The sequence below is a fragment of the Salvelinus alpinus genome, chromosome 5 (assembly GCF_045679555.1).
Source record: "Salvelinus alpinus chromosome 5, SLU_Salpinus.1, whole genome shotgun sequence".
In the NCBI taxonomy this organism is placed as follows: Eukaryota; Metazoa; Chordata; class Actinopteri; order Salmoniformes; family Salmonidae; genus Salvelinus; species Salvelinus alpinus.
In genome coordinates, this window is record NC_092090.1 from 41,107,240 (window position 1) to 41,119,328 (window position 12,089).

The window sequence follows — 12,089 nt, forward strand, 5'->3', positions numbered from 1 at the left end:
TTTTTACAGGAGAAATACCCCTTAGTGTTGAATGATCATATTGGTATAATCATTTACATCATGTTCCTTTAGCTGACATTTTTAGGGAACGGTTCTGGCTCAAGCTACAGAGGAAGTAAGTAGTCTCTTTAAATAAAAAAAGCAAACATCATGTGGTTATAAGAAAATAGCAAATTCACCACAGTGTGTTTTTGCATGAGGAGAAAAATCTGGACTCATATTGGGATGTATCTATCCACCAGGCTGATCCTCCTGCTTGAATAATAAATAATGTTGAGTTTGCCTTGTGGCCACCTGACACCCATTAGCTATACGCCCAGCTGAGGGGCTGGAGTTGGGGGAGCAGCAGCATCTATCTTCTTTCTCTACGTATGCACCGTTTTTAATACAGGCTGTTGTTGGGAATCTGCAGCCTCAAGTACCAGGATGTTGGCTTGGGTTTCATTTAATTACTGTCTCAATGTATCTTCCTCATTCTCTCCAAGTCACTGATCGCTTGTCTGACCACGTCCAACAATATTAATGTAAAAAACATCTTTGTATTCTGTAGAGGTACATGCTATTGTATGCTCTGAAATGTGGAGGGGATCTGGCTGTTTTACTTGCTACTCATGATCATATGAGTTAAGTACACATTTTCCTTCCTGTTTTCTTTAAAAGGCACCACTGAGAAATAGCTAAAAGAAAACGAGGTCATTTCCACATATGAAAAAAGGACCAGGAAAGCACTTTCAGTTCTGTGCGAAAGCGTTAGTATAAAACACATAGTGTTAGAGTAACTAAGCAATGCAGCTGGGGATGCACAACTATGCAACTTATAGGCAGTCTTTAAATCAAGATGCAAGCAGGGCCTCTACCCCAAACCAAAGGTTACAGAGAGCCTAGCACAGAGAGAGAGAGAGAGAGAGAGAGAGAGAGAGAGAGAGAGAGAGAGAGAGAGAGGGTGGGGTGGGGTGGGGTGGGGAGAGAAAGAGAGAGAGAGAGAGAGAGAGAGAGGGGAGAGAGAGAGGGGGGCGGGCAGATAGAGAAATGGGTTGTTTAAAGGAGAAAAACCTCACCCCCCCAAGTGTAATATCCTCAGTCTGGGGGTACTGCAACTGGATTCCTCATGTTAAAATGTTCACACTATGATCCCATCCCCTCAGAACGGCCTGAAACCATGAAAACTTGGCAAACACATGCCGTTGTTTACAAAAAAAATTCTCCTTTAAATGAGAGAAAAATATGTTAATATTTGATGCAGTGTTTTTTTCTCCAGTCCTTGGTTACATAACTATTGGGTTTGGGAGATTTTTATCTCCTCCTTTGAGCAAATATTCAAAAAAGGTTAGCTCGGGGAGCAGGGGAAGTTTTAAACCTCTTGGTCACAATGGAGTTTTTAGAGGTGATATTGACAATAGAGCTGGTCTGTTTTTGTGGAGAACAACGCAACCTTGAATAATGCAAACCCAACCAAACCCTGTTGCTTGTCAAGCTTACTTTAATCTCACTGATGATCTCTCGATTGAAATGTAAGGGGGATTTAGATAATGATAATTTACAGGACGTTTTCTGAGATAAATATTTTATCCTATTTTCATATACACAACCCATTGGCACAACCCAAGAACACTTCAGATGGGAGAGCGAAAACAACCCAGCGTGTCCATCAACCCAACCCCCCAGCTCTCAAGAACATTCCTTTCATAAATCTGAGGGCCTGAGTATTTCTTGAAGAAATCGGAGCGAGAATTCAGGGTGGCTATGTAGAGGAGCTCATTATGGTGCCGATGGAAGATGCTTGGAAACAATTCATATCTCCATCGAATCTTCTCTCCGATTTTGATCCACGTCTATAAATACTGTGTGAGATTCCATATATAGTACATATGCCATAGACACTCATGAACACACACACAGACTCATGAACACACACACAGATACACACACAAAAAATGTGCATCCACAAACACATACCATTTAACTCTCTTGTGCTAATGCATGTGCTTTGGCACCTACATGACAGATACCCTCTCGCCTCTTTTAAGATGTAGGTGCAAGCACCATGCTCAGGAGCATTCCGCAAGGGCCGATGAAGTAGGTGTCAAAACCTGTATTTCCTCACTGCCAGTGAAATTCTACGGCCGTTTCATCCTTCTCTTCCAACCTCTCCATCCACCTGCCCAATTTCATCCCCTGAAACAGTATAAAATGTCTCAAGCCAAAAGAGAGATTAGCTCATTTGTAATGGTTGTGTTCTCCTCTGTATTGCGTCAGAGCTCTTCCTTTCATCCCAGACCCTCATCCCCCACTCACCCCCGCCCACCCCCTTGAAAGTCCCGTCCTCCTCCAAGAATGCACACCCCTCCCCCAACCCCCCTCACCATTTCTATCTCTGAAATGTGGGGAGTGTGTGCTGCCCACAGAAATAGAATGAATAGAACAGGCATCCCCATTCAAGTCATTGATGGCATAATGGGTGGACTGGCAGCCATTTTGAGTGTACCCATGCCAGGAAGTAAAAGCAGGAAGTGTACCCTTGAAACTGTGCTGTGATTTGTTGAGTCAACTCACTGACATTACAAAAAATACATTATATTGTATTAGCTACATCAGTTAGCATAATTTGAATGAACATTCTACATCCCCATGGCAATCCAGCATCAGTTGACAGAACATTCCAAATTACCATGGAAATGATTGTATCACAATTCCAGACAGCCATTGAGAGTGTACTCGTGATTTTACCAGTCAAATGAATGCAATAAAGAGGTCAATGGAATACAGACAGTGGGGGATGGAATAAGGATGCAGGATTGCCGCACATTCAACAAATCTGATTTAACAAAGTAGATATTAATCAAATCCGTCATGATTGATGTATTGTAACAGGCCCACAATATGGTTACTAAAGTCCAATTTGGATATATTTGGCTGTTTTTGCTGCATAACATTTAGAAGTTGTTCCTTTTCCAGTTTAGAAGAAGTGACTGCTAAATGCTAACTCCCGTTCGTATGAGCTGGTAGCATAGCTAGCATACAGACATCTGTGGTGGTAGTCAAAGTCGTTTTTTAACTGCAATGCTGTTGATTGGTGACGATCTATACAAACATTATATTCAGATTTTTACCTCAACATAGTGTGAAATACACATATAAACAACAGCCTAAATGCAGGAACAATTTTGCTAGGGGGCAATGAGGAGATTTGGGATCTTTCCCCGACAGCATATTTCCCCCACGTGTTTCCATGGCATTTCCATTGTTTGGGTCAAGTTCCATTGACCTCTTTACTGCATCTTTTGCCAGGGTTAGAGCTTCCAAGCCCTCTCTATTCATTATATTTCTATGGTGCTGCCTGCCTACCACAGCTTGAAGTTCCAGTGAGATGGGTTATTATGATGTAAGAGGTAGAGGAAGAGATGACCTACAGTGGGGAGAACAAGTATTTGATACACTGCCGATTTTGCAGGTTTTCCTACTTACAAAGCATGTAGAGGTCTGTAATTTTTATCATAGGTACACTTCAACTGTGAGAGACGGAATGTAAAACAAAAATCCAGAAAATCACATTGTATGATTTTTAAGTAATTCATTTGCATTTTATTGCATGACATAAGTATTTGAACACCTACCAACCAGTAAGAATTCCGGCTCTCACAGACCTGTTAGTTTTTCTTTAAGAAGCCCTCCTGTTCTCCACTCATTACCTGTATTAACTGCACCAGTTTGAACTCGTTACCTGTATAAAAGACACCTGTCCACACACTCAATCCAACAGACTCCAACCTCTCCACAATGGCCAAGACCAGAGAGCTGTGTAAGGACATCAGGGATACAATTGTAGACCTGCACAAGGCTGGGATGGGCTACAGGACAATAGGCAAGCAGCTTGGTGAGAAGGCAACAACTGTTGGCGCAATTATTAGAAAATGGAAGAAGTTCAAGATGACGGTCAATCACCCTCGGTCTGGGGCTCCATGCAAGATCTCACCTCGTGGGGCATCAATGATCATGAGGAAGGTGAGGGATGAGCCCAGAACTACACGGCAGGACCTGGTCAATGACCTGAAGAGAGCTGGGACCACAGTCTCAAAGAAATTCATTAGTAACACACTACGCAGTCATGGATTAAAATCCTGCAGCGCACGCAAGGTCCCCCTGCTCAAGCCAGCGCATGTCCAGGCCCGTCTGAAGTTTGCCAATGACTATCTGGATGATCCAGAGGAGGAATGGGAGAAGGTCATGTGGTCTGATGAGACAAAAATAGAGCTTTTTGGTCTAAACTCGACTCGCCGTTTTTGGAGGAAGAAGAAGGATGAGTACAACCCCAAGAACACCATCCCAACCGTGAAGCATGGAGGTGGAAACATCATTCTTTGGGGATGCTTTTCTGCAAAGGGGACAGGACGACTGCACCGTATTGAGGGGAGGATGGATGGGGCCATGTATCGCGAGATCTTGGCCAACAACCTCCTTCCCTCAGTAAGAGCATTGAAGATGGGTCGTGGCTGGGTCTTCCAGCATGACAACGACCCGAAACACACAGCCAGGGCAACTAAGGAGTGGCTCCGTAAGAAGCATCTCAAGGTCCTGAAGTGGCCTAGCCAGTCTCCAGACCTGAACCCAATAGAAAATCTTTGGAGGGAGCTGAAAGTCCGTATTGCCCAGCGACAGCCCCAAAACCTGAAGGATCTGGAGAAGGTCTGTATAGAGGAGTGGGCCAAAATCCCTGCTGCAGTGTGTGCAAACCTGGTCAAGAACTACAGGAAACGTATGATCTCTGTAATTGCAAACAAAGGTTTCTGTACCAAATATTAAGTTCTGCTTTTCTGATGTATCAAATACTTATGTCATGCAATAAAATGCAAATTCATTACTTAAAAATCATACAATGTGATTTTCTGGATTTTTGTTTTAGATTCCGTCTCTCACAGTTGAAGTGTACCTATGATAAAAATTACAGACCTCTATATGCTTTGTAAGTAGGAAAACCTGCAAAATCGGCAGTGTATCAAATACTTGTTCTCCCCACTGTATGAAATGATCTCTGTCTGCATGCATTAACATTGTCATATTTTTCAAAGAAACGCACAGGCAAGCCAAGCTCCACCAAAGAAAATATTTGTAAGGCCGAAGACCTTAGGGACGTTGTTCTAAAGGTAATACAATCAGGCGACCCCTAACCCAAAAGAAACCTGGTCTGTACTTAACTGTAGAAGTTTGAAATGAATGATGTTCTGTAGATACTGTCTCCTACTGCTGATACTGGTGCACTCAATCTATCAGCCAACAACAACAAAGCAATGGACTGATTTCAGTTTTAAAAGATCTCAATTTTTTGCACCTAGGGTTTACTAAGGGTTACTTATTATAATCAATCATAAAGGTATCTTAAAATACGGTGGAAATAATTGTAACATGTTAAAATTGACTAAAATGACCCGTATATTATACAATAAGGCCCTATGTAAAATGACCTTTGCCTAATTGATATAGAAGACATAAGAACAAAAGAACAATCAGGTATAACACTATTTTTTTATTCTCCATTCCAAGCCATCAATAAACATTCCTCACTGTTTGCACCACTATAAAAGGCCAAAACTTTTCATCCATTATTTTTTTCATATAGTTAAGGAAAGGATATGTGAAAGTCTAAATTAGATCATTATTGAATGCTATACCAAAAAAAACATTTTTAATATTCATCAGCCTCCCACACAAAGACAAGACTATTCATTCCATTCAACATTTCCAATGTCACGTTTTTTACTCTGTTGTCCAGTTTTGTTTCCGGTTTTCCTATACTCATCCCTCAAATTTCGCTGGCTTTCATCTCACCACAAATGCTGCAAACACAGGCTGCCCCTCTGCAATGACATGTGGGGCACAAAGACTCAGTGTGGCACACTGCATCCATGTCTCACATCTCTTCCTACATGTATCTCACTCCCCCTCTCTACACTTGAGTGGTTGTATTTCCTTTTGGTTAATCGGAAACTCCTTTGCCACAAAATACATTTTTATATTTATCTTCAGAAGCCTGTGTTGGAGGTTTTTTCGGATCATTAGGGACATCACATTTATATTAGCTTCAGACCAAGTCTACAGCCTGACTTATTGCCTCACCGATTGCCTCAGGAATCTGGATGTCGCCAGTCAGGTTCAAGTTCTTTTTTAATTCGCAGTCACTTTGCACCTCAACGGCATCCTCTGGCTTGTCAATGCCGTTGACACATTCCTTTTGCTGTGGCTCCGGGGCAGACACGGCAGCCGGCTCGGCCGCCTGCTCCTGACACTCCCCATTGACCTCAGGGGCAGAAGGCTCAGCAGTAGCCTCCACTGCGGAAACAACTTCCTTGTTGTCCAGCACAGCCTCCTCTTGCTCAGCGCTGGCCTCCTCTGCAGCAGCAGGTGCAGCAGATTCTGAAATTATGATCTCCGGGATGGGTTCTGCGATGTCGGCAGTCTCTGGCTCTGCTGCTTCAGTTACTGCAGCAGCTTCAGATTCAAGCTCTGCTATGGATTCTTCTACAGGTAGGGGGAGCTCTTCAGCGGCTGGTTGTGGGATGGATTCTGCCTCTGGCTCTGCGGCTGCCTCTGTGGCTGACTCTGACACGGCTTCTGCAACTGATGCAGGCTCCTCCTCCGGGGCGGGTGAAACTTCTCCTGCCTCTACTGGTGCCTCGACCACAGCCTCATGTTCTGGGGCCTTCCCTGTAACAGTCTCTGTTTCAGGCTCTGGAGCAGCAGGCTCTGGTTCTGTAGTGTCTGTAATCTCTGCTGTCACCTCTGTGGCTTGTTCTGTAGCCTCAGAAGCCTTTTCTGGTGCTGCAGCTAGCTCCACAGAGGCTGCCACAGGCTCTTCTGGTGTAGGCTCTTTTGGTGCTGCCTCAGGCTCTTCTGGTGCAGGCTCTTTTGGTGCTGCCTCAGGCTCTTCTGGTGCAGGCTCTTTTGGTGCTGCCTCAGGCTCTTCTGGTGCAGGCTCTTTTGGTGCTGCTACAGGCTCTTCTGGTGGAGGCTCTTCCACTGCAGGCTCTTTTGGTGCTGCTGCAGGCTCTTCTGGTGCAGGCTTTTTTGGGGCTGCTGCAGGCTCCTCTGGTGCAGGTTCTTTTGGTGCTGATGCAGGCTCTTCTTGTACAGGCTCTTCTGGTACAGGCTCTTCCACTGCAGGCTCTTTTGGAGCAGTCGCTGGTTCCTCTAGTGCCGCTGGTTCTTCCGGTGCCTCTGTTTTATCTGGTGCTGCTGCAGGTTCCTCTGGTGCTGCCGCAGTTTCCTCTGGTGATGCTGCTGGTTCCTCAGCTGCTGCAGGTTCTTCCGGTGCTGCCACGGGCTCTTCTGGAGCTACGGGCTCTTCTGGAGCTGCAAGCTCTTCTGGAGCTGCAAGCTCTTCTGGAGCTGCGGCTGGTTCCTCTGCTACTGCTGCAGGTTCTTCCGGTGCTGCCACTGGCTCTTCTGAGGCTGCAGGTTCTTCTGGTGCTGCAGCTGGCGCTGGGTCCTCTGGTGCTGCAGCTGGTTCTTCTGAAGCCACTGGTTCTTCTGCTGCTGGCGCTGGTTCTGCCGGTGCTGCCACGGGTTCATCTGGTACAGCCGCTGGCTCTGCGGTGGCCCCCTTGGTCACTGCCTCTATAGCTGACAGGGCCTCTTCTGTCGCTTCTGTGATGGCTACTGCTGTCGACTCCACTGCTCCCTCCACCGCAGCAGACACCTTAGGAGCAGTCTTAGCTGCCAACTCAGCGACCGGAGCTGGTGCTTTGCTCTCCACGGCATGGGCCACGGCCTCAACGGCACTCACAGCAGCCACAGTAATCTCCTCCTTCTTGTCCTTTGGGTCGCTGACATCGTACCCCTTCTTCCTCTTGCTCAGCTTGCCTCCCATGGTGTCTCCTAAAAGTGAATAATAAAATCAGAATTACTTAACAAGTGTGATAGGTTGTTGCGTTTGAAAATATATGCATAGCATATATCCATTTCCTTTAACTACCCACCACAAACCTCAATACCAACTTAAAGCTGAAGAAAATGCAAGGCATTGCAATCATGCCTCCTGTCTCCGAGAAAGCACTCAGTCAGGCTTTAAAGGGGGAAGTCATTTCAATCTGGAAACCACACTCTGCCAAATACTATTGGCTAAAAGACAAATGACCACTGCATGGGAACTACTCCAAGTTCTAAACTATCCAGTGCTCTTGTATAAACCACAGGACAAACACCCTCTCTGGAGTCCTAGGTAATGTTATTATGTGCCAAGTGAGCCTCCCATTCCACTGTTGCCCTATAATGGTCTGTTTTAGTTGTACACTTATTCCCACTGGTATACTTTTAGAATAGCAGGTTAGAGGCACAGTTAGAGGAGGAAGGGGGACTTGAGTTCACACAATGCTTTTAGCTATAGGTTTTGGGAACCTATTGAGCACTTGTTGTCAGGACATCTAAAATGACTGCAAGCAAACCAAAAGAAAGAGAGGGAGAGAGAGTAGGAGAGAGAGAGGGGGGGGGGGTATAGCTATCTAGTGCACTGTAAATAAGTAAGGGATAATCAACGAGGGGTTATTCGTTCTGTGGAAAATAATGAACGACGTGGAATGCCCTTCAAGCCAATCAGAAACGACTATTGAACAATGCCATGGTATTTTGAAAACTACAGGTTGGTGATACATTTTTTGGGGCTATGGTCTGGATTTGGTCTATCGTTTAGTGCAAGGGTTAGATAAGATTCAGGCCAGGGTATATGGATAAGATAACATATTATTTTACAGACCACAAACTCGTGTTCTGCACACTCCTGTTACTTGCAACCACTAAAGCATTGGAATTAAGTAAGGGATAATCAACGAGGGGCTATGCGTTCTATGTAAAATAATGAATGATGTGGAAGGTGTGTTCCACAACGCGCCAGCGGAGTGGAACTGACCTTCCACAGAGATGCATTATTTTACAGAGTATGCATAGAACCCAGAGTTGATTATCCCTTTTATACCATGCCTTTTATACCATGGCTATATTATGCTACTAGAAAATAGTTATTTTGCAAGTACAAATGTGTTCAACATCCACTGAAGTAGCTAACTAGCAAGTTTACTAGATAGCTACAGTAGTTGCCATGGTTAAACCATCAGCTAAACCATCAGACCTAGCTTGCTATTATGAAAATCAAATTCAACAATACCAATACTGTTTTAAATGTGATTTTTGCGTTCAAAAGCAGCTCAAACAAAACATGTAAAAAATGTATGATAGCCATTGAATTCTACCATGCAAAAATACCTGTGTATTATTTAAGCAATAATGCCCGAGGGGGTGTGGTATATGTCCAATATACCATGCTAAGGTCTGTTCTTTTACATAACGCATTGTGCCTGGATACAGCCCTTAGCCATGGTATATTGGCCATATATCACAAATCCAGAGGTGCCTTATTGCTATTATAAACTGGTCGCCAACGTTATTGGAACAGTAAAAATACATGTTTTGTCATACCAGTGGTATACAGTCTGATATATCACGGATGTCAGCCAATCAGCATTCAGGGCTCAAATCACCCAGTTTATAAAGGGGAAAAATGCATGCTCTAGAATGCCCTTCAAGCCAATCACAAAGGACTATTCAACAATGCCATGGTATAATATTGAGTAGTAGTATTCCGAGTTAGTACTATGCATCATCCACTGATGACAAAAACATATAGCTAAACTATTTGCTTAAGTATGTGTGTAGGGTTAAGGTTATCACATTGGTCTCACTCACAAAAGAGTGTTTATCTTATTCCATTGCCATGCTTGTAAGAGGAAGAGCTGATTTCAACATACCTCAACTTCCCTTCCCTCTATCAGAAAACCGAGAACTGGGAATTAAATGTTATCTGAGAGATATGTTTGGTAATAATAGTACTAAATTAATCCTTAAAATAATAGTAGGCTGGCTGTCAAAGAAATCAATATTTACCATTGGAATGGATAAACTAAACAGGCATTATAGGTTACAGGTTTCTTCTGCCTGACATACAGTATCAAGTGAAGCCAAAAGGTGGAAAATGCTCAACATGCAGACGGTTCTCAAAAAAGACTATTCTTTGAGGCAAAACTAAGTACGAACGTAACAATAGACGATGGCATTTTCCGCAAGTACTTCGTTTGACCATATCCAAAATGTCACAAACATAGTTGAATCTAATTTGGCTTTTTCGTCAGATGGGTGAGAGAGAGACTGCCATATAACATATTTATCTGAACTGCAGCACACACGGGCGTGATCATAATAGGAGCTGTCCATAGTACTGCATTGGGGCAATCAAGAAGGGATGCAGACAGAGGGAGCCGTGCGCCAGGCCAGCGCCGGTAGGCTAAACAGCTAAATCCATGCTGATATCAGAGCAGCGATAGTTCCCCTCCACTAAACTATCGGATAAACAGGGTTTCATATTCCTCCCAATCACTGTCCATATTTGAGGGTCGCTATAGCATGCGAATTAAGTTAATTGCGGGGGTTATTTAATGTGTTTGACTCAATTAATTTAATCGGTTTACATGACATTTGCCTATACACACACATTGAAAGAAAAACCTTCAGACATTTCAAAATGAGATTTCAATATACATCTGCCAAAAGCACATGACAATGTTCACATATTGGGGAAGTACATGGAGCCTATAGGCGAGGGGATGAAACAGTACCAGTTTAGGGGTGTGAGGGATAAACCAATTACAGCAAATATGATCACACACAGATTACTGCCATGTGTGATTTTGTCTTAAAACTCAAATATGGCTAAAGACACGTTAATTACGATGAAGGAAAATGCGCAGAGAATTGTACAACTCCTGTTGCCATAGCAAGGCACTGAGAGACGTGCATCCTAGCCTGCTACAGAATTAAGTTAACTGTGAAACCCACCTGATTGTAAAAAGTATACATTTTATAGTTTGGATGGATGTCAGTCTTTGATGTTTGTCATTATAGAACAAATATAAGTCATTATTTAAAACGATATATTATCGACAGTGAAGGCACAAGCGCAGTGACTCCATCCCCCCCAACCACATTACACACCGCTACTCCACTCTATCTACCCTGTTCGTTAATGTAGCCATACCGTCTAGTGGGGCTCCACAGGCGTGTGGAAAATATGTTTGTATTTTTTATATTAAGCTTGAATCTTGATTTGTCATCTTATTCTGCACTTTATATATATTTTTTAATGTATTACATAAATTGATTTGGGCACACACAGCCCTATCACCCTGATGCTTCTGGATATTTTTTTTTCTACGCCTCATAGCGCAGACAAATTGTTAAAATCCCAGCCAGGAGTCCTTGGAACATCCACATAATTAAACGCAAATCATGGCTCGAAGATGTTGAATCTGAAAATCTAGCACGCACCGGTAGGAATGCAAATACATGCACAAAAGAGAACAAAGGATAGCTTATCCAACTCTTTCTCCATTCTCTATTCTCCAATTTACCACAACAGCATGCTCTATATGTTCTCTTATTTTCTCCAGAATAAAAAAATAACATACAAAAGCTGAAAAATATAGATACAAAGTTCACCAACCTGGATTTCTGCCTTAAACCCAAACGGTAAGGAGAGTCGAGGAGCTGATGTATTCCCTTGCAAGACTGAGCACGGACTGATAATAGAAAGAATCTTGCGACTGAAAGCTGCACCAAAGCCCTCCTCGTTCCCTGAGGTGCAATCTAGGACTGTGCTTTTTTGAAGAGTGCCCCTATAGGTTTGCCAGCCATCATTCGCTATCACAATCTATCCCACCCACTGCGTGCAATCTAGGGGAAAGTGGGGTAAATTGAGCCATTTTTTACATTCAGCATCACCCTGTCAAGGGAAATATAGTATTCTTTCTAACAAAGATATCTAGGCTACATATATTTCAGGATGTTGTGTATCCCTGGAAATATTCAGAATTCATGTAAACGTTACAGTTTGGAAAACGGAAAACATAGCTCGTTTTCTCTTAGCACAACTTACCCCTGGTATTGGGTAAATTGAGCCGCAGGACAGGGTAAATTAAGCCACCTACAAATTTAAAGCCTTGTCTATCTCAGAGGAGGCCGGTGGGAGGAGCTATAGGAGGATGGACTAATTG

General features: G+C 43.4%; 1 protein-coding gene across 1 annotated transcript; it reads right to left on the reverse strand.

Moving 5' to 3' along the window:
* Positions 1-5,506: 5,506 nt before the first annotated feature.
* On the reverse strand, positions 5,507-11,673 carry LOC139576183 (fibrous sheath CABYR-binding protein). The gene is made up of 2 exons (XM_071401939.1): positions 11,540-11,673; positions 5,507-7,869 (listed from the first exon to the last, which is right to left on the reverse strand). Exon 2 carries the CDS (start codon positions 7,859-7,861, stop codon positions 6,077-6,079), a length of 1,785 nt encoding a protein of 594 aa, XP_071258040.1. The 5' UTR covers positions 7,862-7,869; positions 11,540-11,673; the 3' UTR covers positions 5,507-6,076.
* Between the last annotated feature and the right edge of the window lie 416 nt (positions 11,674-12,089).

Coding starts and splice junctions, on each gene's coding strand:
- LOC139576183 (XM_071401939.1), bottom strand. CDS start 7,861: ATGGGAGGCAAGCTGAGCAAGAGGAAGAAGGGGTACGATGTCAGCGAC.